Genomic DNA, 25283 nt, shown 5'->3' on the forward strand with positions numbered 1-25283 from the left:
CTCACTACCCTCCCTCGTGCCTCCAACCCAGCTGGGTTGGGGCCCTTTCTGGAAGGAAAAACAATAATATAAATCTGAGATGAGGTCCTGCTGGGAGCTAGACCCTCCACACCCATATCTCTTACCTCTCACCTAAACCTTACCCACACAAGCTTTGTGAGCCTCAGGAATTTCTAAAGGTGTGTTCCTTTATGAGAGGTCCCAAGGGCAATATAAGAAAGAAATGAATTCAGGATAACATTATGCCTGCTCATGCCTCACCAAACTGGCAGAACCTGCCCCTGCCCTGTCAACAACCCTGCCAGCAGGATGCTCACAGGGTTGTGGAGGGTGGGCTTCGCTGCCTGCTCTGCGGTCCAGATGGGGAAGGAGATCCAGAACAAAGCTTCCACTGCAAGACAAGGAGTCCAGGCCAGGCAGCAAACCAAGTGGGTCCCTGTCCAACCATCCACAGACAGGGCAGGGCCAAGCTCGGAGGTGTCAGGGGTCAGCCAGGGTAGACAGTCAGCTAGGCTCTGCAGGACCAGGGCAGTGGAAGGGCCACACCAGTTTCCCCTGTGGGCCACAACTAAGTCACAAACCTCAGCTCTTGGTGGTGGGTGGAAGATAAGGGCCATGTTGTTTTCATCTATATTGCTCTGGTTCTCATTAATTTATTTATACTCCCACCTTCTTCCCCAAAGAATTTAAGTATACTTTAAAATCCAGCAGAAGAGCACGCAAAGAAAAGTGAGGAGGAAGAGGAGATGAAACGGAGGCTCAGCCCACTCAGAAAGGCTGTGCCGAGTGCTGCTCAGAAGGCTAAGCTAGACCCCCAGCCCCTCACTGCCCACTGCCCACTGCCCACTGCCCACTAGCGGTCAGAACGTACAGAGAAAGCCCTAGCGGAAGAACGCGAGAGCGCTGCTCTGAGCTCCCCTCCCCCTTTTCTGCCATGCTCGGCCCTTCAAAGTTCAAATCAGGTGGGGCAGCAGGCGCCCCAGTGACCCCAGTAGCTTCTGAAAGCCTGAGATGTTCCACCCACAAAACAGCAACGGTGGGAAGGCAATGGGCAGGGCCTCCGTGCCGGGCTGCAGCGGGAAGGACGGGCTACCTCACAGAGCCTGTGCAGCCCTGCGGGAAGGGCACCCGGCCAGGCGGCTGTGCTGCGGCAGGAAGGAGCGGGTGACAGCTTCCCGGAGGAGGCCTTACGCAGGTGGGCAGGCCACTTCAGGAGACAGGGCAGAGGGTACTGTGAGGGCACAAGAAGGACGAGCTAGGAGGCGACCATGGAGACCCTAAGTGGGCTTCCACAGACGGGAAGACGCTGGGGAAAACCAGAGTGGCCACCAGTCACCCGCTCAGCCTCCGGCTCCCCACCGCCCCTTGCCCCGCCCCCGGCCCTGCGGAACCAGCCTCCGGAATCTGGGCCGCTGTTCACCGCCCCAGGACCGGTCCCTAGGGTTGGTCTGCTCGGAGGTGAGGTGGATACCGCCGCTATCCAGACTCCCCTAGAAAACTCTGTCCCCAAATCAACCCCTTCGCCCCGCGTGGAAAGCAGGGTCGCACTTGGAGGAGGTTCTGAGGACAGACTCAGCCGCCCTCCTCCCCTTCGGAAACCACAACGGGCGACGGGCCGAAAGAGAAGGAGGGTACCCACTGTGGAAAACCCCCACCTTGGAAAGTCTAGCGCCAAGCTCGCCGGCCGGCTTGGGCTATGGTGCTGCCCCCGCATGCCTTTCTGTGAGACTGCAGCCCACGAGGGAGACACTCCTGGGTTGATCTTCTGGTTCTCAGACTTTGAGGCAACATGAGGGAGGGAAAACTTGCATTTGGGTTCTGAGGCTTTCAGATTTAAAATAATTACCTTTCATTCCTAAAGCCAAAAGTGCTTGCACTTTTCTGGAGAAGAAGTACAATGACTTGCTTTTGTTTAATTATGACTTCCTACCACTGGCCATGTTTTCTTTCTCATGTATGAAGTGCATATTCACAAGACAAAGTCACAGAGCGGAAGTGCTGAAATTGCTTTTGCCTGAACTCTGAAGAGTCAGGGCTGGGTGCTGCCTCCGGCAAACAATTAGACCTCCTTATATTCATATACAATCTTAGGACAAAGGGCAGCTTTACAGCAGGTGAAAAAAACCTACTGAGTGCCAGGTGGTTGGTTGGTTGTGCTCTGCGACCTTGCTTCAAATCCACGACTGCCTTTTACTATGCAAGTTTTTGCCAGTTTTTCAGGAAATGAATTAGGGATAATCTACAGTAGTTCTTAATGAAGAGCAGCCTCAACTGTGATTTACCACTTGGTAGAGAACTGTCATCTGGGTAAGGATGCCTTGTGGTTGACCCAGGACAGCTCTGCCCTCCAGGCCTGGGCGTCTTCCTCCAGATCTATGAAGGAAGACTCCCTAGGACTCAGCCTGAAGAGGGGTCAAGTGACTAAAGGCAGAGGTAGGCATCTCTTTCCTGGTACACCCCTACCTGTGCCAGCCCCACTCTTGGCAAGAGGAAATCATCAAAAGGAAGTCTGATCAGGCTGACACAGGCTTCCCTGGGCCAGGGGCACTTTTAAAGCAGCTAAGCGTGGACCGGAGCTTTGGGACCCTAGGTCACACCAGGACACCCCACCCCCAGCATCTCTAAGTCATTCTGAATTGTGTTCAGGACACTGCACCTTTCTGTCGGGATTGGCTGTTCCTTCAGCCCCCTTTGGCAATCAAATGCTCCCATCTTAGTGGGTTTTGGGGTGTCGAGGTGACTTTTTCAGTTTTCTGGGTTTGCTTCCAGGAGGACTTTCTGGTGTGATTTAGTATATTTTTAAGTTTTACTGTTTAAACTGTTTATTATTGACACAATAAACTCTCGCAAACCCTCTCCTCATGCTTTCAGGAAACCCAATAGAAGGACACCAAGGACCCCCGGGAGGGAATGGTTGAAACCAGGCCTGGCAGCTGGACTCCCTCTAGAGGCCACTCTGGTCTGAGTCAGAACACCACGCTGAAATTCCGCTTAGGACATTTTACAACCGAGCCACCTCCTCCGTGGAGGTGCCACTCTAGTTGCCAGTAGTCAAGGCTCCTGAGGAGAAGCCCTGCGCAGAGCCCCAGCTGGAAGATGGAATTTTGGAGGGGCACTCTTGCAAGTTTTAAATATCAGCTCAACTTTCTACAACTTTTTTCTTGGAGCTAAAATAATCATGGAGAAAAAAATGCGTAGGGCTGGCCGGAAGACATATGCGGACACTTCAGCATCTCTCCACGAGGGGCTGAGGCTTTTTGTCCCAAAGACAGAGTTGGGTTGGGAGTGGTCCCCTCGAGAACGCAAGCCCAACCCTCCCTTTCTCCCCCAGCCCTTGTCCGCCGCCCATCTAGCGCGGTGCTTCTGACCCTCACCTCCCCTAGGTCCCTCCAAGTTCGACCGGCCTTCTGGCGTTTGCATCTTTAAGAGCACCCTGCGTGCAGGGTCAGTGCCTCCGCTCCCGATAAGTGGGGAAGGTCTCAAACCCCTAACCGAGACCCTTGGGGGAGGAGGACCCAGGCCCAGAGGCACCCTCCCGCCTGGAAGGGCCGCCGCTCCCCCCGCTCCACATCCCCTAGTCTCTCCCCACGCCTCTGCGCACGGAAATCTGTTCCCAGTCGGTAGCATCCTGTCTTGGAAAGGTCTCCCCGCGGCCAGCGTAGATCCAGGAGCAGAGCTTGGGCCTGCTCCTCCTTGAGCTCTGGGGGCGGAGCTAAGGACCAGCGCGGGCGGAAATGACAAGAGACGCCGGGAGGGCCAGCTGAGGGTGGGGCGGGGAGGGCCGACTGCGGAGACACCGGGGTGCGCGGGGTTGCGCAGTCTTCTCCGCTCTGCGAGAAACGGCGGCCCCCTGGGGTGCGGGCTGAGGCCTGGCGGGAGTCGAACCGGAGCGGTGTCCTGGGTCTGACCCACAGGGCCTGGGGAGCCTAGACGAGCGGAAAACAGTCATGGCGCCGCACAGGACCGGGGCCCGCGCCTCTGCGAGCGACCTGGGCGCCGAATAGCCAGGCTGGGCCAGAGCGCCCGCCGCGGCGGAGGTAGTTGCTTCCGCTCCCCGCGCCTTCCCAGGCTCCGCGAAGCGGCCGCTGGCGATGGTGACACATGCAGCGGCGGCGGCGCGCCGGCGGCAGGACCATGGTTGAGCGTGCTAGCAAGTTCGTGCTGGTGGTGGCGGGCTCCGTGTGCTTCATGCTCATCCTGTACCAGTACGCGGGCCCGGGGCTGAGCCTGGGCGCGCCCGGTGGCCGCGTGCCGCCCGACGACCTGGACCTTTTCCCCACGCCCGACCCGCACTACGAAAAGAAGTACTACTTCCCCGTGCGCGAGCTGGAGCGCTCGCTGCGCTTCGACATGAAGGGCGATGACGTGATCGTCTTCCTGCACATCCAGAAGACTGGCGGCACCACCTTTGGCCGCCACCTCGTGCAGAACGTGCGCTTGGAGGTGCCCTGCGATTGCCGGCCGGGCCAGAAGAAGTGCACCTGCTATCGGCCCAACCGCCGTGAGACCTGGCTCTTCTCCCGCTTCTCTACCGGTTGGAGCTGTGGGCTGCACGCCGACTGGACGGAGCTCACCAACTGCGTGCCCGGCGTGCTGGACCGCCGCGACGCCGCCGAGCTGCGCACGCCCAGGTGAGTCCCGCCAGCTGCGCACGCGGTCGGGAACTGAGCGCATGGCCCAGCTTGTGGCGGCTTCGGGGGCTCTCCTGGGCCCGCTCTGCCTCCGTGCCCTCTCGTGCCTTCTGGTGACCCCGTTCGTCCCAGTCCCGCAGGACCATCTCCTCCCGCGTGCCAGGTGCCTGAGGACCCAAGCCGCCAACCTGGCTCTCCTACCTCCGATTTTTCCCTGTTTCCAGCCGGCCTGTGCAGTACCTGGACTTCCACCGGTTCATCGCGGGCCGGTGTGAAATGGGACGGGCCCCAGTTATAGGCTCAGGCTGGCCTTGAAACGTCGGGCAAGAAAGTGGGTTCCTGTGAGTGTGTAGCTCCCCTGGTGTTTGCTTCTTTCACGGATCTAGTACCCAAAGCCAAAGTGGAAGTGGGAAGTGGTGTGCCTTTTTCCCTGCACCTTTGGGGCCCCATCCTGCCTTGAGGGGTCTGGGGAGTCGCTGCCAGGGAAGGGTGTTGGCTCTACCTTCGTGTGCAGGTAAAACAAAGGCCCGAGTGTCACCTGGAGCTGAGGGAGGGTAGGAGGCAGTGCCACTTGGCCAGAACTAGGTGTGAACTTGCTCTGTAAGAGGGACAAAAGCGGGCCAACAGCCAGGTTGGGAGAGCTGAGCTGATCTGGGACACTGTAGCCAGACACCTTCCCTGGGAGCCCCCCGTTTCTGTGGAGGTTGGGGAAACAGTGCTGACCTGTGGGGGTGGGGGGCAGCTCTCCTGGGAAGCACTTTGTAGCCAGAAACCCCCGGCAGTGCCGGGTTGCCGGTGGTTAAAGTTGGGATTTTTTTCCTCCTGTTCCTGCTGGTGCTCTGTGGGGCCTTCTTCTCAAGATGCTTGCTTTTTGTCTCATTTTTTTGTTTGCAGTTTATACTTGCTTTAGGACTGCATACCCAGACCAGCAAGGGTGGCATGGCGGAGCTGTGTGGCTAGTGTAGTCTTGTTCGTTCACAGTCTGTGTCAGGAAGGTGCAGGGTCTCTGGTGAATTTGGGAGATGAAAGTTAGGCATCTGACCAGTGCAGAGCTGAGCAGTGTCCATACATTGCTCTCTCTCTGCTCAGCCCTTCAGTCCTTTTCCTGTGGCCTTTCCCAACTGTCAGGAATTTGGGACCCTAGAGCTGACAGTGTTTTTTTTGTGTGTGTGTGTGGGGGGGGTTCTTCCCACTTCCCCTTGGCTGTGTGTTGCCACCCACCCCCAAAAAAGCAGTTCTCAACCAGAGAGATAATATTCCCACTCTCCAAAAGCCGCAGGGCTTACAGATCTGCCTATTCAGGGCTCCTGAAGTATATATTATTTCTTGGCCACACTTGGCCTGCTCTGCACAGATGCACTTCCCTGGCATAACACCCATGTTTCCATCCGGGCTCCCCATGATTCAGCCTAGCTGTTCTAGACTGAACTTGGCCTGGGGGCTTGAAGCTACTCACCCACAGGAGCCGTAGGCCCCTGGAACTGGGCACTGCCCGACCCTTGCTTGCAGAAAGGGGGCTATGGGGACAGACTTCATCCTGTTTACCAGAGGGAATTGGCCTCAGAGTGCCCCTTTAGGGAGAATGTGCAGAATCTGCCCTGGAGGCTGCCATGAGGCTTGGATTAAGCTGGAGTTTGTCAGAACAGGAGATCAGCCTCCCTCATAGACAGAAGTGGGAGGATCAGGTAAAGCTTATTTGCTACACTCCCCACCCCACCCCTGTGCTGCATCAAGTGACTCCCAGTGACCCACCTTAAGGTGTGTGTGTGTAACAAGAAAGGAAAATAAATGCCATATGCTGCGCCTGGTCCGCCAGATGCTTCTTGCTGCGATGGGCTGCCAGCTGCGCCCCCTCCTGGCCTGGAAGTTGCTGAGCTCAGCAGCAGCAGGCCTCGTGGGGGAGGGACTTCCAGGGTGTTCTGGAGGCCTTTGTTGTCCACTCTGGAAGCTGTCTGTCTACTAGGCAAGTGACAGAGTTTCATCTTTGCTCTTCTTCCCCTCTTCCTTTCATTTCTGTTCCAGGTGCTAGATAGATTGCTTTTTTAATGAGCTTCATCAAGAGGCCAAGGTAGTCTTGGCTTTATGAATTTACAAGCCTGCCTGCACTGAAGTTCACCTGTCTAGTGTTCCCCTAGTCTGTGGAGGTCGGATGCAATTCTCCCATTTGTACCTCTTGGGATGGTGGCCAACCTTGTCCTCATTTTGTTGCCTGGAGTTGGTGGTTTCTAGTTTCATGAGTCTCAGATGTCACCCTCACCCTCCTTCCAGTAGGGCCAGGTAGGTCCCATCCTCCCTGTGGGTGTTGGAGCAACCCCCCCAGCTGGTGAACTGAGGAGGGGTGGCTTGGCTATGAGAGTTATCTTGACAGTGCTCTTTGGGGCCTGGGCCTGGGGTGAGGACCTTTTCTTTCTCCTCTCAGGGCCAAGCACATTGCAGGGCTTGAATGGTGCCTTTCTGTTGTGAGGGGCACTTCCGCTGATCCTCTCTCAGCTTCTGGGGCCAGTGTCTGCAGTATTATTATTTTTTAATGTGTTTATTGCTTTTAGAGAGAGAGGAAGAGGAGGAAGGAGAGAAACATTGGTTGGTTGCCTCATGTGCATGCCCCAGCTGGGGATCAGTCCACAACCTTTTGGTGTATGGGAAGATTCTCCAGCCAATGGAGGCACCCGACCAGGGCAGTGTTTATGGTAATTTGAGACCTAGGAGAGGTGGGCCTTATGCAGGAAATGAGGGTGTTCACAGCTGCTGCTCGTCACAGGTTGTGGCCTGCTGAGCTGGGGTCTGTGTTGAGGTGACATGAAGATGGGCAGGTTTTCAGTGCCTCCCTGGAATATGGTGTAGAACTTCTAGTAGCTTTTAGTGCTTCCTGACTTGGCAGAGATGAACAGGTGTATGAATGAAGCATGGACATGTCCCTTTTTAGTCCTGGGTCCATTGAGAAGGCTGCTGTACTTGCTGGCATCAACCAGGAGTGCTTACAAGGCCCCTTAGGAATGACTGGCTTTGAAGAGGTGTGGTTGCCTGTTGCCAAGATCTACTTTGGTTAGAGTGTCTCCAAACCCCACGTTCTTGTATTAACTTGTAGGGTTGGAGTGGTACTCCTTAGGGCTAGAACCCTCCTTCCTCTTTTCATCTGACTGAATGGGACAGAAAACAGTTAGTCTTGCCTGGGTTGCCCTGGAAATGTCCCTGAAATCATGTAGGCTTCATTTGGAACTAACAAGGGCATTTGGGGCCTGAATGTGGCTTCTGGGCCACCTTTGTTTGAGTAAATGCATGAGAACTTGTGGGATCCTGGCCTACGTTTAGCCACATCCTCTCTGCAGCAGCCCCTCCCCCGAGTCCCCAGGAACCCCTTGTGGGTTCCCAGCATCTGTGATGTTGCCCTAAGGCGGAGGATACTCACACACCCTAGGCTCGGTTGGAAGCTGCTCTGTCCAGCAGAGTCTTCGTGACCACAGCGGAACAAACTTTTACCCAGGACATTTCATTATGTCTGATGAACAGACTTTTATCCAGGACATTTCATTATGTCTGGGGGAAGGAAGGTGGCTGCCTCTCTAGTGGAGAACAGCAATTAGACCTTCTTCCCTCATGCCTTTTATTGAGGAGGATACACATGAGAGATACAAGGTCAAGATTCATGAATCATCAATAGTTTGGAGGCATTAGGATTACAGTTGACAGTAACAGATTACATGTACTAGTACAGAGGGTACAGTGACCAGTCTGTGTCGGGGTCTGTCAAACATCTTGAGGCCACACTGGCAGTAGGTGCAAGGTTTCATACATTTCTTGCTAGAGATTGTTTATGTTATATTAAAAGATAAGCAGAGCAAGTTCTAAAGCATAATAAGCATTCTTTAAACCCAATTCCCACGGAAACCCTCTGAGTGGCTATCGGTTATGTCTCCCGCACAGCCTTATGTTGAGACTTAAAGACAAGCACGGCCGGGATGCCAGTGGCAGTCATGCTCAGACCGGGGCTACAATTCCCTAAACCACGAGGAGCGGTTGCCCACATTGCCCCGCAGAGACTGTGCTTCCTTGCAGGACACACAGAGCCAAGAAGCTGTAGCATCAAAGTAGTGTGCTCTGTCAGTTCTGTAGCCTCATCTCTGGTCACGTGCCTTCCCTCCACCATCCTAAAGTCCTCTCTGGTTCCAAAAATATGCCTTGCTGCCCTCTGTCCAGCTTACCCTCATCTCCTCCCACAGCTCTGCAGGCTACATCTCTTCCCTTCAACATTTGTTCTGCTGCCTCTTACTCCAGAAAGCCTTCCCTGGCAGTCCTCTGTTGCCTTACATGCCCTTGGCCTCCCTTCTTTCTGTCATGTCCATAGTGTGTTGTTTGGTTCTGGGCAGATGCTAAGTGTGTACTGCCCACATATGGCACCAGTAAGAACATTCTCCTCCTAGACCTGCAGCCTCCCTAGGAGCTGTGCTCAACTGGCTTTCCCTAGACAAGTTAGGTTCAAGAAGTCAGGGCTCCTTGGGGGGCCAACCTGGTTGTGCAGAGTTAGATTAGAGTGGTTTTGTGACTTTTTCTGTGGCACACAGTAAGTTCCTACCTTACCTACAGAGTTGTTTTCTTCTGTGCCATCAAGGGACCAAACCAGCATTTGACTACAGGGGGGCAGATGTCACCTAGGTCACAGGACTGGGACCAGTGAACATGGCCTGGCCATATAAAGGACCTTGTTGGGATGTCATCATGGCTGAATCACTTAGAGAGGACAGGTTTAGACAAAAGGAGTCTGAGGTCAAAATGTTCAGAATTGGGTTTTCACTTTTTAAAAAAAGAAAGAAAAACCTCTAAGTAAATACATGAGAACTTCATTTTTAGGCAAACTTTCAAATGGCTTACTGACAATTTTTTTAAATGGTGCTTTGGCTTGTGAGATTACCATGCTCCAGAATGCCTGTTGTCCTAATGCACCGTAGAACTTGCAAGACCAGCGCTTCCTGTACTTGTACGCACTGGTGAGATCTGGGACTGTGAAGATGGATTGGACCACTGTGCTGTGGCACTGGCTCTGGTGTGGGGCCCAGGGACCGGTAAAGCCCCATCAACAGGGATTTCCTTCTTAGTGGGAGGTTTGAGAAGTTTGGTGGCTACACTTGGGGAGTGGTGGGTGGTTGATGGGGCATTTGTCCTTAAGGGGCCCTGATTATGTGTTTCATATCCCTCTTCGTTTTTATTGTTGTTGTAAAGTAAGGATTGTGATACATAATTGGGACTAAGGTATAAGAGAAAAGTCATCCTATTCTTCATACATACTTTTCTTTCTATAACTGAAAACATAATATAAATTCCCCATAAACATCATTCCATGTCATTAAAAATGTAAAACTTGAGGGGCTGCAAGTGCCCTGTAGCACCCCGTCGTTGATTTTTTTTTTTTTAATAATTATTTATTTGTTTGTTTGCTTACTTTATTTTTAGAGAGAGGGGAAAGAGAGAGAGAGAAACATCTCTATGTGTTTGCCTCTCACTCGCGCCCCCAACTGGGGACCTGACGTGCAACCTAGTCATGTGCCCTGACTGGGAATCGAACCAGTGACACTTGGCTCGCAGGCCGACACTCAATCCACTGAGCCACAGCAGCCAGGCCGTTGTTGATTCTATGTTGATGCAGATGCTCACCTCTGACTCCTGTAGTAGACTGGATGTCCTTGTGTGTAAATATTTTGCATAGCCCCAATTTCCTCTGGAAATTCCTAGACGTGAAATTTCTGAATTGAATGGTCTGAATGTTTAAATGCTCTCCGTATACATGCTAAATTACTTTTCAGAAAGTCTGCATTGGTGATGTTGCCACCTGTGATATTTGAATGCCTATCTCAGCAGCACCCTCTTTGGGACTGAATATTGTGTGAGGCTGGGCCTTGTTTCCTGAGCACTCAGTAGGTACTTGGCGTAGGTCTTCTTATTTGGCCCCCCACCCCAACAAGGCAGGTATGTGATGATTGTCCCAATTTTCTGCACAAGAAAGTCAGACAGGGCCCAGAAAAGTTGGGGAACTTTTGGAGTCCCTCAGCCTGGAGAGCCAAGAGCTGGCATCCAGATATTTGGCGGTCCTGAAGCCTGTGTGCCTGCCCAGTACTTGGCTGCAGCTGGGAGATTGTCAGTGGGTGAGAGCAGTAGCCAGCCATTGGGACAGATCAGCCTGGCTCAGCATGTGTGGGCTTCTAAGACCCTGGGCAGACATGGGAAATTTAACAGGCTGACTGTGTTGTTCAATTTACTGGAAAACATCTGGCAGCCTTCACTGGAGTCAAGACCCTAATCAGGTCACATTTTCTTAGTTCTGGCCAGGTACAGGTAAGATTTGCTGATGGCATCAGCACTGCAGGCAGCTTAGAACATCTGTAGCTGGTGCCTCCTGCCACCTCTCCAGTGGATAGGGTCGTGCTCCCTGTCACCTGGCCCTGTTGGAAGGGTTGTGTAATTCAGACCAGGGACACAAAACTGGCTGGGGTTCAGCCCCCTCCTGACAACACGATTTCTGAGCATTTCTACTTAGTGATTACCTATAACCACATGAATGCTTCTCATTGGCACCCCTACTGTCCATTTCCTTGAGGCCCATATCTTGGCCTCATTCTCCAGAACTCACAGGTAAAAAGGCATGTTCGTAAGGTTTTCATCTCTCAGGACTTCTGTTCTTGCCTGTTCCAGAACTTAGTTAGCTCTTTCTCTTCCCATTAAGTTTTTGCTGTCAATTTGTGTTTTTCTTTCTTTGCAGAGATGGGGATGTTATGCAGAAAAATGTCTCAAGCTTGACTGGGGCACAGGGGATGAGATGCTGCCCCAGCCACAAAAATAGGTTGGTATGTGAGTGGTGATGGCAGGAGGCAAAATCTGTAACATCTGACTGGTTTGTAGAAAGGTTTTGCAGGTTGAATAGAAGTGTAGATAGAAAGTTGTGCTCTTGGAACCACTGTTAAGTTTCCAGACACATTTTCTGACACACACAGGGACAAATGGGAGCAAAAGAGGACAGTGGGGGCGGGAAGACAGCGTGAGTAGGGAAGGGCTGTCCCAGAGGGGCAGACAGAGGCCTAGGCGTTGGGGTCCAGTCTGCCCCTGAATGCAGGCCTGTCACTTTCTGGCTGTGGGACTTGTGGCATAATCTGTGTTCCTCCCTGGTAACAGTGCCCCTTCTGGTGTGGTATTGTCCCAAATCCCCAGCTTACAGGGCCAGTTATTTTGGAATAGTGTGAGGTGCACATGCCCAGACACCGAAGAGAGTTAAAATGCTGGTTCCCAGATGCCAGACCTATGGTGGACACTGTTAGATGTTAGGGTCAGCTGAGCAGGTTAAGCGAGGAGGCCTCCCAGCTGCTGGAGACCCCAGCCTCAGCTGGGGCCTGGGGCCTGTGTTCCTTGATGCAAGAACAGAAACCTGTCTGGGCATCCTTTTTCTTCCACTGCCATCAACTGCACCCAGCCAGAGTGCTGGCCAGCTTGGGGCGTGCAGCCTGCTTGGACCTTTCTTGAGGCACTCTTGGGTGGCCGCAATGTTTGGAGGCTCCACCCCCACCTGGCTGTTGGTGTGTGTTCACTCAGCCAAGCACCCTGGGCCTGGGGCCCCAGCTCACCAAGGTCTGCCTATGGGGCAGACATGCCCTGAATTTCACAAAACCACTTCATGGTCTTGAGTCCTCTGTAGGGCTCCAGGGGAAGTTGAGGTATGTGGGGACTCAGCCCCAGAGTTCTTTCAGGGCCTCAGCCAGCCTAGCTGGAAGCTGGAGGAGGACAGAGAACCCCCAGAACAGCCTCTCTCACCTTGTGTATGGAGTCAGAGGTCTCATGGGCACAGGGAAACCGTCTCTTTGAATCTCAGTCCCCAACTCTGAAATGGGGCTATGCAGTTTGTCATTTGGTTCTATAGAGGACCTGTGACCTCATGGCCCCTCTAACCCAGCTTGCATTCATGTGTTGTTGGAGCCGTGGCCCCTTGTAACCCCTTAGAGTTCTATAGTCAGAGGTGGAGGACAGGCCTTGCTGCTAGCAGTGGTACCCAGGGCCTCATCTGTAAAACAGACCATCAGTGACTTCTCACGTCACTGCAGGAGGCTAGCCGTCTGGTGCACAGGGGGCCTCAGTGAGAGCAGGTGGCTCTCCGATGGCTAAGCATGGCCTAAGGGCTGCATGTCTGCAGTGCGGCTGGTGGTGGGAGGACTGTGAGGACTCAGTCAGCTCCTGGAACTTCTGTCCACACTCCACAATGAGTAAGGACAGAGGTGGTCCAGGTGCAGTCCGGCAGCAAGGAAGCCATGGGGGAGAAAACAGGCCACAGCAGACTGGAGAGCAAGGGCCTTTCTCAGAGCCCAGAAGCCTGTGACCATGGAGGGTTGGGGGGTGGGGGGTGGGGTGGAGCAGCAGAGGAAGGGTGGGGGCCCAGGCTTAGAGCCAGACAGGCTGGATGGGATCCCAGTTCTGCCACTCACAAGCTCTGTGACTTATGTGCTTCAGTTGCCCATGTGTAAAATGGGCATACTGATAGTGCCTGCCTCTTAGGTAGGTACATGGAATTTTGCCTAGTACCGAGGACTCTTTTTTACAAGAGGCTGCAAATTCCCTCTCTAGAGACACAGAAGGGCCCTTCAGAGCCAGATGAGAGTTTGGCTCCTGACCCCGCTCTGAATCGGTCAGCTCAGCCAGCACAGCACTTCCCTTACAGCAGCTACCATCTGGGTAGCTAGGCCCTGTTATCTGCAACGTCTACTAGCATCACTTGCCTTCCAGCATAACAACTTGGGATGTGCCATGCTTCAGCTGTGGGGTCTCCTGCTTATCCCAGCTGTGACTTTGGAAACCACCCTATTCCTTCCTGTCCATGCCCACTCAACATAAGGACTTTGCCGTGTTTGCACCCCAGATGTCTGGAAAGCCCTCAGTCTCTGGCCAGATGAACAGGGCACTGTAATCATGGCTGGTGGAGGATATATAAGTCCTTCCTGGTGTCTGTGGCCTGTATCAGCAGCTTGCCCACCTGCCTCTGAGAATCCTCAAGACCCAACCAGGAGGAGCTTAATGGTGACGGAAGGAAGAGTGAAAGTGTAGGTAACTCTGGCTGTGGAACAGAGAGGGCTGCTTGGCTGAGTCCCAGGAACTTGCAGATACCTAGGGATGTGGTGATTTTTCCCCTTCCTCAACCCCCGCCTGCCTTCAGCCTGGGCTGTGGTCACCCACTCACTGGCATCGACAGGTATTAGGTGGAAGGCTTGTGTTTTCACTTGGTGATCACCATGATCACTGTTGCCAATACTTTTACCTCAACAGCAGACACAGAACTCAGCATTGGGCACAGAGAAAGCCCCCTGTGGCCTCCTCTTGTCCTCAGCCCATCCCCACTGTCTGTACTGTGTTTTACACTTTCACTGCAGATATGTGTGCCCCCTTAAACAATACACAGCACTGTTTGGATGTTATGAACCTTCTAGAACCGGCATCACACTGCTTGACCTTCTGTACCTTGCTCTCTTCACTCAGCCTTGTTGAGATTTATCCATGTTGGTCCATGACATGCATATTTAATTTATGTCAGATTTAACTCAAATTTGTCTAGACACATCTCTTTTTTTCCCTGAGCTTTGTTTTGAGAGTAGATGGGAGGAGTATTTTACAGACCAGGTGACAGTGACTGGGCTTGCCCCCCTCCTCTCTAGCAGTGGTCCATCCTTGGCTCTACTGGACAGGAACAGTGCCTTCCAGATTGGTTCTTCCAATGCCCTCATGCCATGCTGAAGGTTCCCCACCATTTGGACTGTTAGACAATGTCATTTTTGCCGGGCCAGTAGCCATGGTCGTAACACATTTTTCCCGTGATAGGGTAGATTAGGCATCCTGTTGGATTACTGGCTACTGAGGTTTTTTCCCTACCACTCACTGTTGGTGTCTCTAGGCTGCTCTCTCCCCCGAGGGGTGGTTTGTCCCACTATGTGCCCTAGTGCAGATGATGATACTTGCCAGACACTTCCCGACTATCCTTCCACACTGCACGTGGTCTGGATGTTTACACCTGTAGGGATGGGCGGGCCTGCACACCCCTCTCTTCCAGCCAGTGACACCAAGTGCACATGCAACAGATGGAGGGGAGTAGACCTGCTGACCTCTAAGACCCCTTTATAGTGGGGGCTCAGCTAGAGTCTCAGAAGGCTCAGTGGGTAGACAGGTGGCCGTCTGACCAGCTATATTCCCTACAGTCAGAGGCGGATTAAGGTCAGTTGAGGCCCTGGGCACAGAAGAAAATATTGGGCCCCTTAAAAAGAAAGAGACAGGGAAAATAAAAGTACATGTTAACCATATTTTTAAATAAATAAAACATGTACTATTAATGTTTTATTTCCAGTAAAATTTGAATATATGTATAGTATAATTAATAATAGCTTAATAATAATCACAGTTTTGATATTTCATTTTTCTAGCTACCAATGAAAATAAAAATATAAAATTTAGTAGTCTGAATGATTAGAATATTAAAGAAGAGATTTTTCGTTATAGTGCAATAAATTAATGATTAATTAAAATTCAAAAATTATTCATAAACTATGAAAATCCAGGCGCTGATGTAAAAACAGGAATTAATTTTATCTTAATATAATTTCAACACTAAGAATTGATTTTATTTTAATATAATTTCAACGTACCTGAATATTTATTTATACGCACAGAAAACTTTTTAAAACCATAAATGAAACAAGTACATATCCACAAACTAATTTACATCCCTGTGTATTTGCATATATGATAAGTCTGCTCTTGCAGGAGAACCTTTGTAAGTACAAAGTAGCAAATACAATTCTATTGCTCCGATGAGTGGTAGTGCAGCGCCGCTCAGGGCCTATGCAGTGTAGTATGTGTATAGTATGCAGTGTAGTAATGAAAGAGTGAAAATAAGTGAATATAAACATACTATCAGGTTTTACCACCGATTGTAAACTTGTACATAATTAAAATTGCACATATGAAACCATACTTGGCGTCATTAGAAAAAACTGTAAAGTTGGGGTTTTGCGGGGCCCTTCAGAAGTCGGGGCTCAGTGCACCTGCCGTTAAGTCTGCCTCTGCCTACAGCAGGGATGTCCTCAGTACTTTTCCTTGGAAGCTTTCAGCAGTGTGCAGGATAGCTGCTGCCAAAGCCAAGCCCAGAAGGCTGGAGAAGTGGATGGGCTTACTGCCTGGCATTTCACGCCCATCAACCCCGATTTGTTGGTCCCTTTGAGGCTGGTTAGCCCAATGGGAATCTGGGCAGGTCTCTCCCAGAGTGAGTCCTACCTGTGTCCCTGTGCTTCAAGCCTGGTACCCAGCCCCCAGTCCTCTGTCCCTGTCTGTACAGCTACACCCTGGAGCTGCCTCTGCATGGCCCTCCTCTGGACAGCGTCCTGCCCCCTCCTGGGGAGAAGCAGAACGCACCTTCACCCAGCCCGACTCAGCCGCACTCCCGTGTTTGCAGCATTTGTTCCTAGACCATCTCTACCCACTGGCCTGGGAGCGGTGGGCCATAAATCACTGTCCGTGGGGAATTAGATGGCTTACAGGGCCTCAGAGACAAACGTGGGCAATGGGCAGTGTTTGCAGTCTGAGCATGGTGGGTGAGCAGATCCCTTTGAGTGATGAGCTTCAAAGACTCGTGTGTAAATAAATACCTCTATGGAGCATCAGTGTACTCAGGAATTGAAGACATACTGACATTGAAGTTTTATAGTTACATCACCACAGCAAGGGGCAGGATGGGGTGTCATCCTGGAGCAAGCAGGGAGGCCAGTGTTTGGGGTATAGTATGGCATTTCCTCTGCAATCCTGGGTCATGTCCTCTCAGGGAAACCTTGGCAACAGCAGGAGGAAGTACTCTAGCCAGAGCACTGCTGACTGAGGACGCACTTGGGGAAGTTGCTGTCATGTGAAGTACATTGCTATTTCCCATGCTCCCCACTTACAAGGCCTGTACTGTGCTGGTGAGCAGGTGTGCTGGCTCCAAGAGTACAGTCTGGGAGCGAAGAGTAGCTGGAATGACTGGCATGCTCCCTGAGTGCCTGGTTTATTAAAGGCCCCACAGCACAGATGAGGAAACTGAAGCTCAGAGAGCCTAAATAACTTGTCACCCATGGTCAACGTGTAGCAAAGTTGGGATTCACGCGCAGGCCTGTGGCCTCAGGGTTTCCCGTGAACCCCTCTCTAGTAACAAGGAGCAGGCAGGATCCTCACCTAAGAGGGGAGAGCCAGGTGCCAACACTGCCTGCCTGTGGTAGAAAGCAGCATGGCTGCTTTGATGAGCTGTCCCAGAGTTCCTGGAGGGAGGTCCCCAAATGCCCACCAAGCCCCAGCTGAATGAATGGCCGCTTGCTGGCAGCAGCTGAGTTTTTAGGTCTAAGTTGCTCCTCCAAGAGGATCAGGACAGGAAGAAAGGGGGAAGGCAGAGCAGATGGTCTCCCAGGGGGATTTGGAGGCTTCTGATGTCACCTGTAAGGAGAGGTCCAAGGAACAAATGGGCCATCCATACCATGAGAGCCCAGTGCCTTCACTGTCCAGCCTCAAACCCTTGCCATAGCCGCCCTCCTTACCCAGCGAACTGCAGCAGCCCACAGCTCCCCATCCCAAAGAAGGGAGATCGAAGCTGCAGGTGCAGGCCGCTCCTCCTCTCTGTTCCCTGGTGGTGAGCAGGCAGGCCTGGCAGTTGGTCTTACTCACACAAGCCCGGGCGGCTCTCTGTCTGAACCCTGTGAAAGCGCGAGGCCTACTGAGTCTGGCTTTAACACCGTCAGGCACAGGCAGCCAGGAAGCCCGTTTCTGTACGGACAGGCTTGTTTCTTTGCTTCTGTGCAAGCTGACCTGGCAGTGTGCCCAGCGGAAAACGTTTTCATCAAGTAGAAGGCAGTCAGGTTTTAGGCACATGGGTGAAAGGTGGGTGATGGGATTGGTGTGCAGCTCTTCCAGAGTGGGAGCAGAACCTATCCTCAAGCAGTTGGGTCGAAAGGGGACCCAGGGGTGTCATGCAGGGCTCACAGAATGCACATCAGGCTTGAGAAGCAGAGGCCACAGCACCCGCCTGGACAGCCAGCACTTCCACGAGGCCCTTTGGAGTTGGCAGGGACTCTGCTTGGACCAAGGAGCCCCGTGGCTGGGAAGATGGGCCTTGCTTGGCATAGCAGGCTGAGCAAGCTCTTCCAGTTCCTCTTGCCCACTCCCCACCCACTGGCCTGAGCTCAGCTGTCTGGTCACTATGTCCCTCTGCTGGCCAGGCCCGGGGTGGCCTGAGGTGGTGCCTAGCATGGGGGTGGGGATAGCCCCAGCACTGTGGATGGGCTTGACTTAGCACAGGCCGCAAAGAGTGCCTCAGATGGAAAGCAGGGTGGGGTGGCATTCCTGCCCAGCCACCTCCTGCTGGACAGTGGCTCTGTCTCTTCAGCCCATCGTGTGCACTGCCCCAGGTCACTTCCTCTGGAGGAAATGGGTTACCCTGGAGCCTGGGAGTGATGCCTGCAGCTGTGTGTGGGCATTGGTCGCTGTGGGTCAGGCCACACAGTCAGCTGGCATCGGAGCCTAACTCTGTGGGCCATTCAGTGTTGTCTGCTGGGGTAACACAGAAACACCAGCATGGGCTCTCCATGGAGTCTTGTTTCTTTAATTTGTTTAGTAGGTTTTCACTGAGCCCTCGCTCCATTCAGTCTTGAGAGGAACACTGACATGGGATGCAGCCCCACCCTCCCTGTCAGGGCTCCCCAGCCGTGTCTGATGAACAACTCGGGTTTGGGCCCAGAGGTCCTAGCATCTCCCTGTGGGCCTCCTTCAGTTTACAGAGGCAATATGAGGGACCTGACACCCTCTGGTGGCATTTCTGCTGTCCATCTACCAGGCTAAACACTGGTTTTCTCCATGCAACATCAGATCAGAGTCCGTTCACACACAACTTGCTCTAGCATCAGTCTCAGTCTGGAGGCACCCCGTACACCTACTCAGCTGACCTCTGCTGGGGACAGCCCTGGCCTACAAGGACCTGTGGGGCCTGGGTACAGGCAGGTGCACTGTGAGGGAGCTCCCCTGCTCTTCTGTCTCAGAGAGGTTGGGTGACTTGCCAAAGGTCACATGGCTTAGTCAGCAGACCTGGGACTTGAACCCTGGCATTTGGACCCCTGTTTGTACCCTACCCGTACCCTTTGCTGGGGCTACTTGGCAGTTTTCTGTCTGGAACCAGTCCTCTGAGGGGGCAATGCTCATATGGCCCCTGGTCCTGCCCTAAGGAGCAGTAACTTATTGAGAGAAGGCAGTCTCAGGAAAGCATCCAGCATCGCGGGCCAGGTCATTTCACCCAGAGTCACCCAGTCTGTCCTACGTGTGGCAAAGGGGAAGCTCAGAGCCATGGAAAATTCAGAGCTAGACCTGAACACTATTTTTTAAATACTTATCTTCAGTTTTTCCTATATGAGTAGTACCTGCTCAGGAGCCAGCCAGGGAGTCCTGGAGGAAATGGGAACCAGACAGCCTCCCTCCCGTTGCTGCATCTCTCCAAGGCTTGGCTGAAAGCCTGCTCACTGTGGCCACACTATGCATGGTAAGGGATCAGGCAGGCGACAGCCCATAGGGTGCTCCTAACGCCCAAGTGATTCCCAGTTGCTGGCATGTGTTCCTAAGTAACAGGACTGGCTTGATGGCTAAAGTGGGAATGTTCTCTGATGGGTACTTGACTGTATTCAGGGAGAGGATGGGGGGCACCATGGAAGGCCTGACCCTCTGCCCTCTATCTGAGCTGGCACCCCTGAGTGGTTCTGGCAGGGGAGGCACAGAACAACATTCTATCTCCAACTGCTCATTGGCTCCCCAGCCATGTGGGCTGGTGGAAGAACAGGCCATTTGGGTCAGCCCTGAGGATGAACACAGCCATGGTTTACACAGGTACTGGGGATCCCATGGGGGCCAGGCTCCAGTGGGTAGAGCCACAAGACTCAAGGTTGGGACAAGTACCTCCACCTCGATCCTGTGCACACATCTAATAACTAAGGGGCTCCCACCTCTGTCCCCCGCCCCCCCGCGCCCCCGGCTGTGCACACTAACTACCTGGGTCAGAGGGAAAGGCAGTAGCTGCCGGGGGAGTGGCCACCGCCTCTCCTGTGCTGACCACGTGGCACAGCCTCTTGTCCAGTTTGTGATCTGTGCTCCCCGTCACTGCCAAGAGTGGCCTTGGGCCCGGAGTGGACTTTGTGAGGACCTCAGGAACATGGGCCCCTCCTCCTGCAGGGTGAGGGCTGGGAGCTCCATGGGCTGACCAAAGTCTATATAAGCACCCATCCCTTCCCACAAACACAGATGCACCCCCCCACACTCTCCCCAGCAGCTTATGCTGTGAAGTCAGTGGTACCTTTTTTCTTTACAACTGGTTGGCACCTTTGTTAGAAATAAGGACATAGTGACTCCCAAACCAATAAAAAGTCAGTAACAAAGAGCAAATGTAATTAAAAGGTCTTAAGGGCAAATGTAATTAGAGGGTCTCTGAGAAGGGAGCTGACAGCACTGGCATATCTACAAACCACAGAAGGGGCAATTAGATAACCGTGTTAGATTGTAACTCCGGAGTAACCAGTAATGGAGAAACGGGGAAGAAGGAGAGGGGAGGGGGAGCTAATTGTGTTAGGGCGGGGAAGCTAATCACTCTCACTTTAGGGCAAGGAACATAATCACTTTAGGGTGGCAGTTTTAGGGTGGAGAAGATAATCACTTTAGGGTGGCAATTTCATGGTGGGGAAGCTAAGACTATAAAACCAGTTTCCTTTGTCTACTTGACGCGCACATTCTCCTGGCTGTGAGGGTGCGCCCGGCTCTGCAGACTCGTGAATAAAGGCCTCGCTTTACTGCTCGTCCTGTGTCCCAGTTTTTGTTGTGAGCATTTCTCACAATTTGGGGGCTCGTCCGGGATTCTCCGCCTGTGTGCGGGAAGGGGCTCTGAGCCAAGGCGGGGAGACGCGTCCTACCCGCTTTTGGGTGGTCTGCTTGACCCAGGGCCCACCCGCCTCGGTGTCCGGAAATGACCCTAGACTTCTTGTTGGGACAGCAGTGGATCGACGCAGGGGGAAACAAAAGCAAACACCGCGGCAACCAGGCAACCTCGTGCACGGGCCAAGGTAGGAAAATTGGACTTAAGTACTGCCTTGGTGGTTGGGCATCCTCGGGAAGCTGATTGTGCATGTGGCTGGTACGAGTTGTGTGTGTGGCTGGTACGAGTGTGGAGTGCCTCTCCGCTGGGTCCGTTGTCCCGTGAGGGAGACGGCCAGAGTGCACCTCCGCTGGGTCCATTGTCCCCTGAGGCAGACAGCCGGCGTGCTCCTCCGCTGGGTCTGCTGTCCTGTGAGGAAACGGCCGGAGTGCACCTCCGCTGGGTCCGTTGTCCTGTGAAGGAAACGGCCGGAGCGCACCTCCGCTGGGTCCATTGTCCCGTGAAGGAAGCGGCCGGAGTGCCACTCCGCTGGGTCCGTTCTCCCGTGAGGGAAACGGCCAGAGTGCCCCTCCGCTGGGTCCGTTGTCCTGTGAGGGAAACGGCCAGAGTGCCCCTCCGCTGGGTCCACTGTCCCATGAAGGAAGCGGCCGGAGTGCCCCTCCGCTGGGTCCGCTGTCCCGTGAAGGAAGCGGCCAGAGTGCCCCTCCGCTGGGTCCCTTGTCCCGTGAAGGAAACGGCTGGAGTGCCTCTCCGCTGGGTCCGCTGTCCCGTGAAGGAAGCGGCCGGAGTGCCCCTCTGCTGGGTCCGTTGTACTGTGAGGGAAACGGCTGGAGTGCCCTTCCGCTGGGTCCATTGTCCTGTGAGGGAAGCGGCCGGAGATGAACGAAGCATCTCAGTCTGTGTGCAAGTAAGCGAGTGTGGAGTGCCCCTCCGCTGGGTCCATTAGGTTGAGAACACAACCGGATTCAGCCACGGGAATCAGCTGAGGATGGAAAATAGAAATTCTTGGCCTAGGGGTGGGGCCAAGAAAGACCCCACAAACATTCCACCCAACAGTCCATTAGGGAGAATGTTAGAGCACTGGGGAAAGGATCCCCGGACCAAAAATAAGAAAAAACAGACAATGGCAAATTATTGTTGTTTCCTTTGGCCAAAGGAACCCATTTAGGGGAAATCTGTCTTCTAGCCCTGATTTGGGTCTGATGAATGTTGGGTTTGTTAAGTCCTGGTCTTATATGTGTGTTCAGCTTTTTTGGATTGTTTATTTGTTTGTTTTTGGAGAGAGAAGAGAGGGGCATCACTGTGTGGTTGCCTCTCGCTTGTGCCCCAGTTAGGGACCTGGCGTGTGGTCTGGTCATGTGCCCTGACTGGGAGTTGAACCAGTGACACTTGGTTCGCGGGCTGGTGCTCGGTCCACTGGGCCACAACAGCCAGGGCCAGGCATCAGCCTTTAAGGAAGAGAGGGAATATCCTCTCTGCTGATCACCACCTACCAGCAGATCCGCAGGCCTCTTCCCTGTAAAAAAGAAAAAGATAAGGCCTGGGACCCTCTGTCCTGTCTCCCAGTGCCTTATAGCCCTGGCCAGCCAGCGGCCAACTGGGCGGAGGCACCACAGACAGACAGTACAGATGGAAGAGGCCAGGAACACCTAGGAGATACCCCACCAGTATCCTCCCCCATGATACCTACGGCGCTGGTGGCAACTTATCTAAATTAAGAAAGGAATTGAAACAATGTAAGCAAGACCTAAAGAACTTCCCCATTCCCTCAGAGCAGCCGGTTACCCCTTAGGGAGGTCTCCATGGGTCCAGGACATATTAGATATGTCAAATGCTCCTTCAACAAGCACTGAAGTTAGAAACTTCAAGCGCAATATGAAGCGCTTGGTAAAGGACCCCCTTGGACTGGCAGAATAATTAGATCAGTTCCCCAGACCCAGCATATACATGTGGACAGAATTAATGTCTATACTAGACATCTTCAGTGGGGAAGAGAAGGGAGTGATCAGACAGGCTGCTATAAGAATATGGGAAAGGGAACATCCCCCCGGTCAGGGAATTGTCCCAGCCTAACAGAAGTTTCCCAGTATAGACCCTGATTGGGATAACAGGCCGGAGGCTAGGGCTCAGATGAGAGACCTTAGGAGCCTCGTCATCAGGGGAATCAAGGAGTCCTTTCCCCAAGCACAGAATGTCTCCAAGGCATTCGAAATATAGCTCCATCAGATTCCTACAGAAGCTCGGGGACCAAATGAGGAAGTATTCTGGTCTAAATCCAGAGAATGCTGTAGGACTCTTAAAAGTCACCATTGTAACAGAAACTGGCCAAATATTTGTAAGAAATTGCAAAAAGTAAATGAATGGGCCAAATAAAGCAACTGAAAAACTCCTCAGGAAAGCTCAGAAAGTGTATGTTAGAAGAGAGGAGGAGAAGCAGGAACTTCAAAAAGCTGCAGAATATCTGCAAATCTAGGAACTTTTAGCTGCCAGATACTGAGTTTGAGTACAGTCCTTCATAGTGTGGAAAAGAACAAGGATTGGAAGCATGTTATGGTTAAATCTAAAGCAGTAAAGGGAATTTAGAAAGTTTGTAAATGCTGCAGAAGGTCTAAGAAAAGTTGTAATAATAAAAAGGAAAGTTATGGAAGCTTTAAACTTGGGAAAAGAAAACCTCAGCTGCTTGTGTTCTGTTTATGCTCTGAAAGGAAAAATTGAGGTTTCCCAGGGAAATTTAAAACTTCACATGAAAGAAAGGGAACCAGGGAAAGTATAAGGCATGTAAATGAAAAGGTTTGTTAGACGTTTATAAAGGTTTTGAAAAGAAATTGTATGGTTTTAGTAATGGAAGGTATACTGCATGGAAATGCAGTTTTGAAGGACAAGGATTCTCCTTCGTGCCTTTATATTTTTCTCCCTACCGGAACCCTCAGTATTTGGCATCCCAAAGAGGTAAGAAGTGACATAAGGTTCCTTTGCATAAAACGAATAAGACCAGTTGCTAATGGTGGTTTTGTCAGCCGAGGCTTTGACTGGAATATCATACCTGAAGGAGGCATGCCTAGGCTAATGAAAGCCCATAAGGGAAAGGCCTAGCACCTTGGTTGGTTGTGCGGTTCATGGCAGTCTTTCTAGGGAAGAAACAAAGGTTGCTTCCCTGATAAATGGATAGGAGGAAACTTAAGGCACAATGGAAAGCTTGAAGGACTTTACAGGCAAGGCCAGATGGCAGGTGTGTGGCTCAGCTTCTGTGCCCAGAGGCAGACTGAAAGTCAACCTGACGGTTCTTTGTATGAGTTCCAGCAAAACAGACCTAAAAGATTATATGTGATCAACTGCTGCTCTTATCGTGTTTATGCAAATGAACAGGCTAAGTTAAAACTGGACTTAATGCAGTCCCTTTAATAACAAGGAGGGTAATCTTGAGAAAAATCGCGATTTGAGGAAAATCACAATGCTCAGTGGTAGACTATAAACTAGTTCAGCTAACTGTGTCTATAAAGTTTATTTTAATTCAAAGTTTGTTTTCATTCAAAAGTTAAACCAGGTCTGTGACATCAACAATGCTTAATTTACAGGCAAAAAGAATGTCAAATGCCTTGCAACTGAATGTCTTCCCAATAAGACAGTCTTGCAAATTTAGAAATTGGTTTGTGAATTGTGTTCTGTGAATTAACATGTGTGTGTTCTTTCTGTTTTCATAGGGTATAAGCCTATAATCTCATTACCTGAGTAATTGTCTGTACATAGAAGCTGCACTTAAGAAGCCCATCTGCATTGCCGCCCCCTGAGACTCAACAGTTTGGCTGAACTAAGTGGTTGAGTTGGCGAAGTATGGGTTGGTCAATGGGCTTTATTTTAAAACTGGTCTCTTTTGCCTAAAATAACTTTAAGCAAAGAAGCTCCTCCCCCAAACTGCCAGCCTCTCCAGTGCAACTCTCTTCTTCTGACACTGAACCAGCCACAAACCTTAAGTCAGGAACCCTATGTGGCTGCCAAAGTTTATGGCCTAGAAGCTGATGCATCTGGCATAAATCCAGTAGGGTGGCTAGGTCTTCACTTAGTGACAACTCCTCCTTCCCTAGAAAATCTAACTTCTCTCAGCTAGACCTCAGAAACACCTCAGAAAAGACCCCAGAATAATCCAGCCAAGGTAAAAGTTTTTAAGGTATTAAATCTCAGACAAACCTTAAAGATAGAGACTGGGTACGGAGACGCAAATGCTTGGGTAGAATGGGTCAAATTTACTGTTAAATCCTTGAATAAAAGCAACTGTTATGCTTGCACCACAGGGAGACCCCAGGCACAGGTCGTACCATTTCCACTAGGCTGGGACTCTGACCCCTCGGGAATGGCCTGTATGCTCGCTCTCTACCAGGATGAGAATGCATGGGGAAACGAGACTTGCAGAAGCTTGTCTCTCCTCTTTCCCTCTATAAGGAGTAATGGGACTCAATCCCTCCCTTCATACTCAGTGGGGCCCATGAATTACTCTTCTTGCCTCTCTAGGTGGGAAGCGAATTCGGGTACCCCTGCGGAAGAACTCCTAATATGCACTCATACCAGAAATGCGAGCCACCTATACAGTGGGGCCGGCAACTATATTCCCCTCTGAATCCCCAGAACAAATGTCTGGTGGTATTGTGGGCAGAGGAGTCTCTGGAAAATCCTACCTAACAGGTGGAGTGGAACCTGTGCCCTGGTTCAATTGGCTATCC

The 25283-nt window shown here is 52.0% G+C and overlaps 1 protein-coding gene across 1 annotated transcript in view; it reads left to right on the top strand.

Moving 5' to 3' along the window:
• The first annotated feature begins 3753 nt into the window (after positions 1 to 3753).
• The window catches only part of HS6ST1 (heparan sulfate 6-O-sulfotransferase 1), a 49676-nt gene continuing 28146 nt past the window's right edge, over positions 3754 to 25283 (top strand). The window contains exon 1 of the mRNA XM_090278852.1: positions 3754 to 4631. Coding sequence (XP_090134978.1) covers positions 4102 to 4631 — 530 coding nt within the window. The 5' untranslated portion in view covers positions 3754 to 4101. The remainder of the gene's footprint in view (positions 4632 to 25283) is intronic.

This window comes from Furipterus horrens, unplaced genomic scaffold, assembly GCF_987537825.1.
Source record: "Furipterus horrens unplaced genomic scaffold, mFurHor1.1.pri manual_scaffold_1, whole genome shotgun sequence".
NCBI classification, from domain to species: domain Eukaryota; kingdom Metazoa; phylum Chordata; class Mammalia; order Chiroptera; family Furipteridae; genus Furipterus; species Furipterus horrens.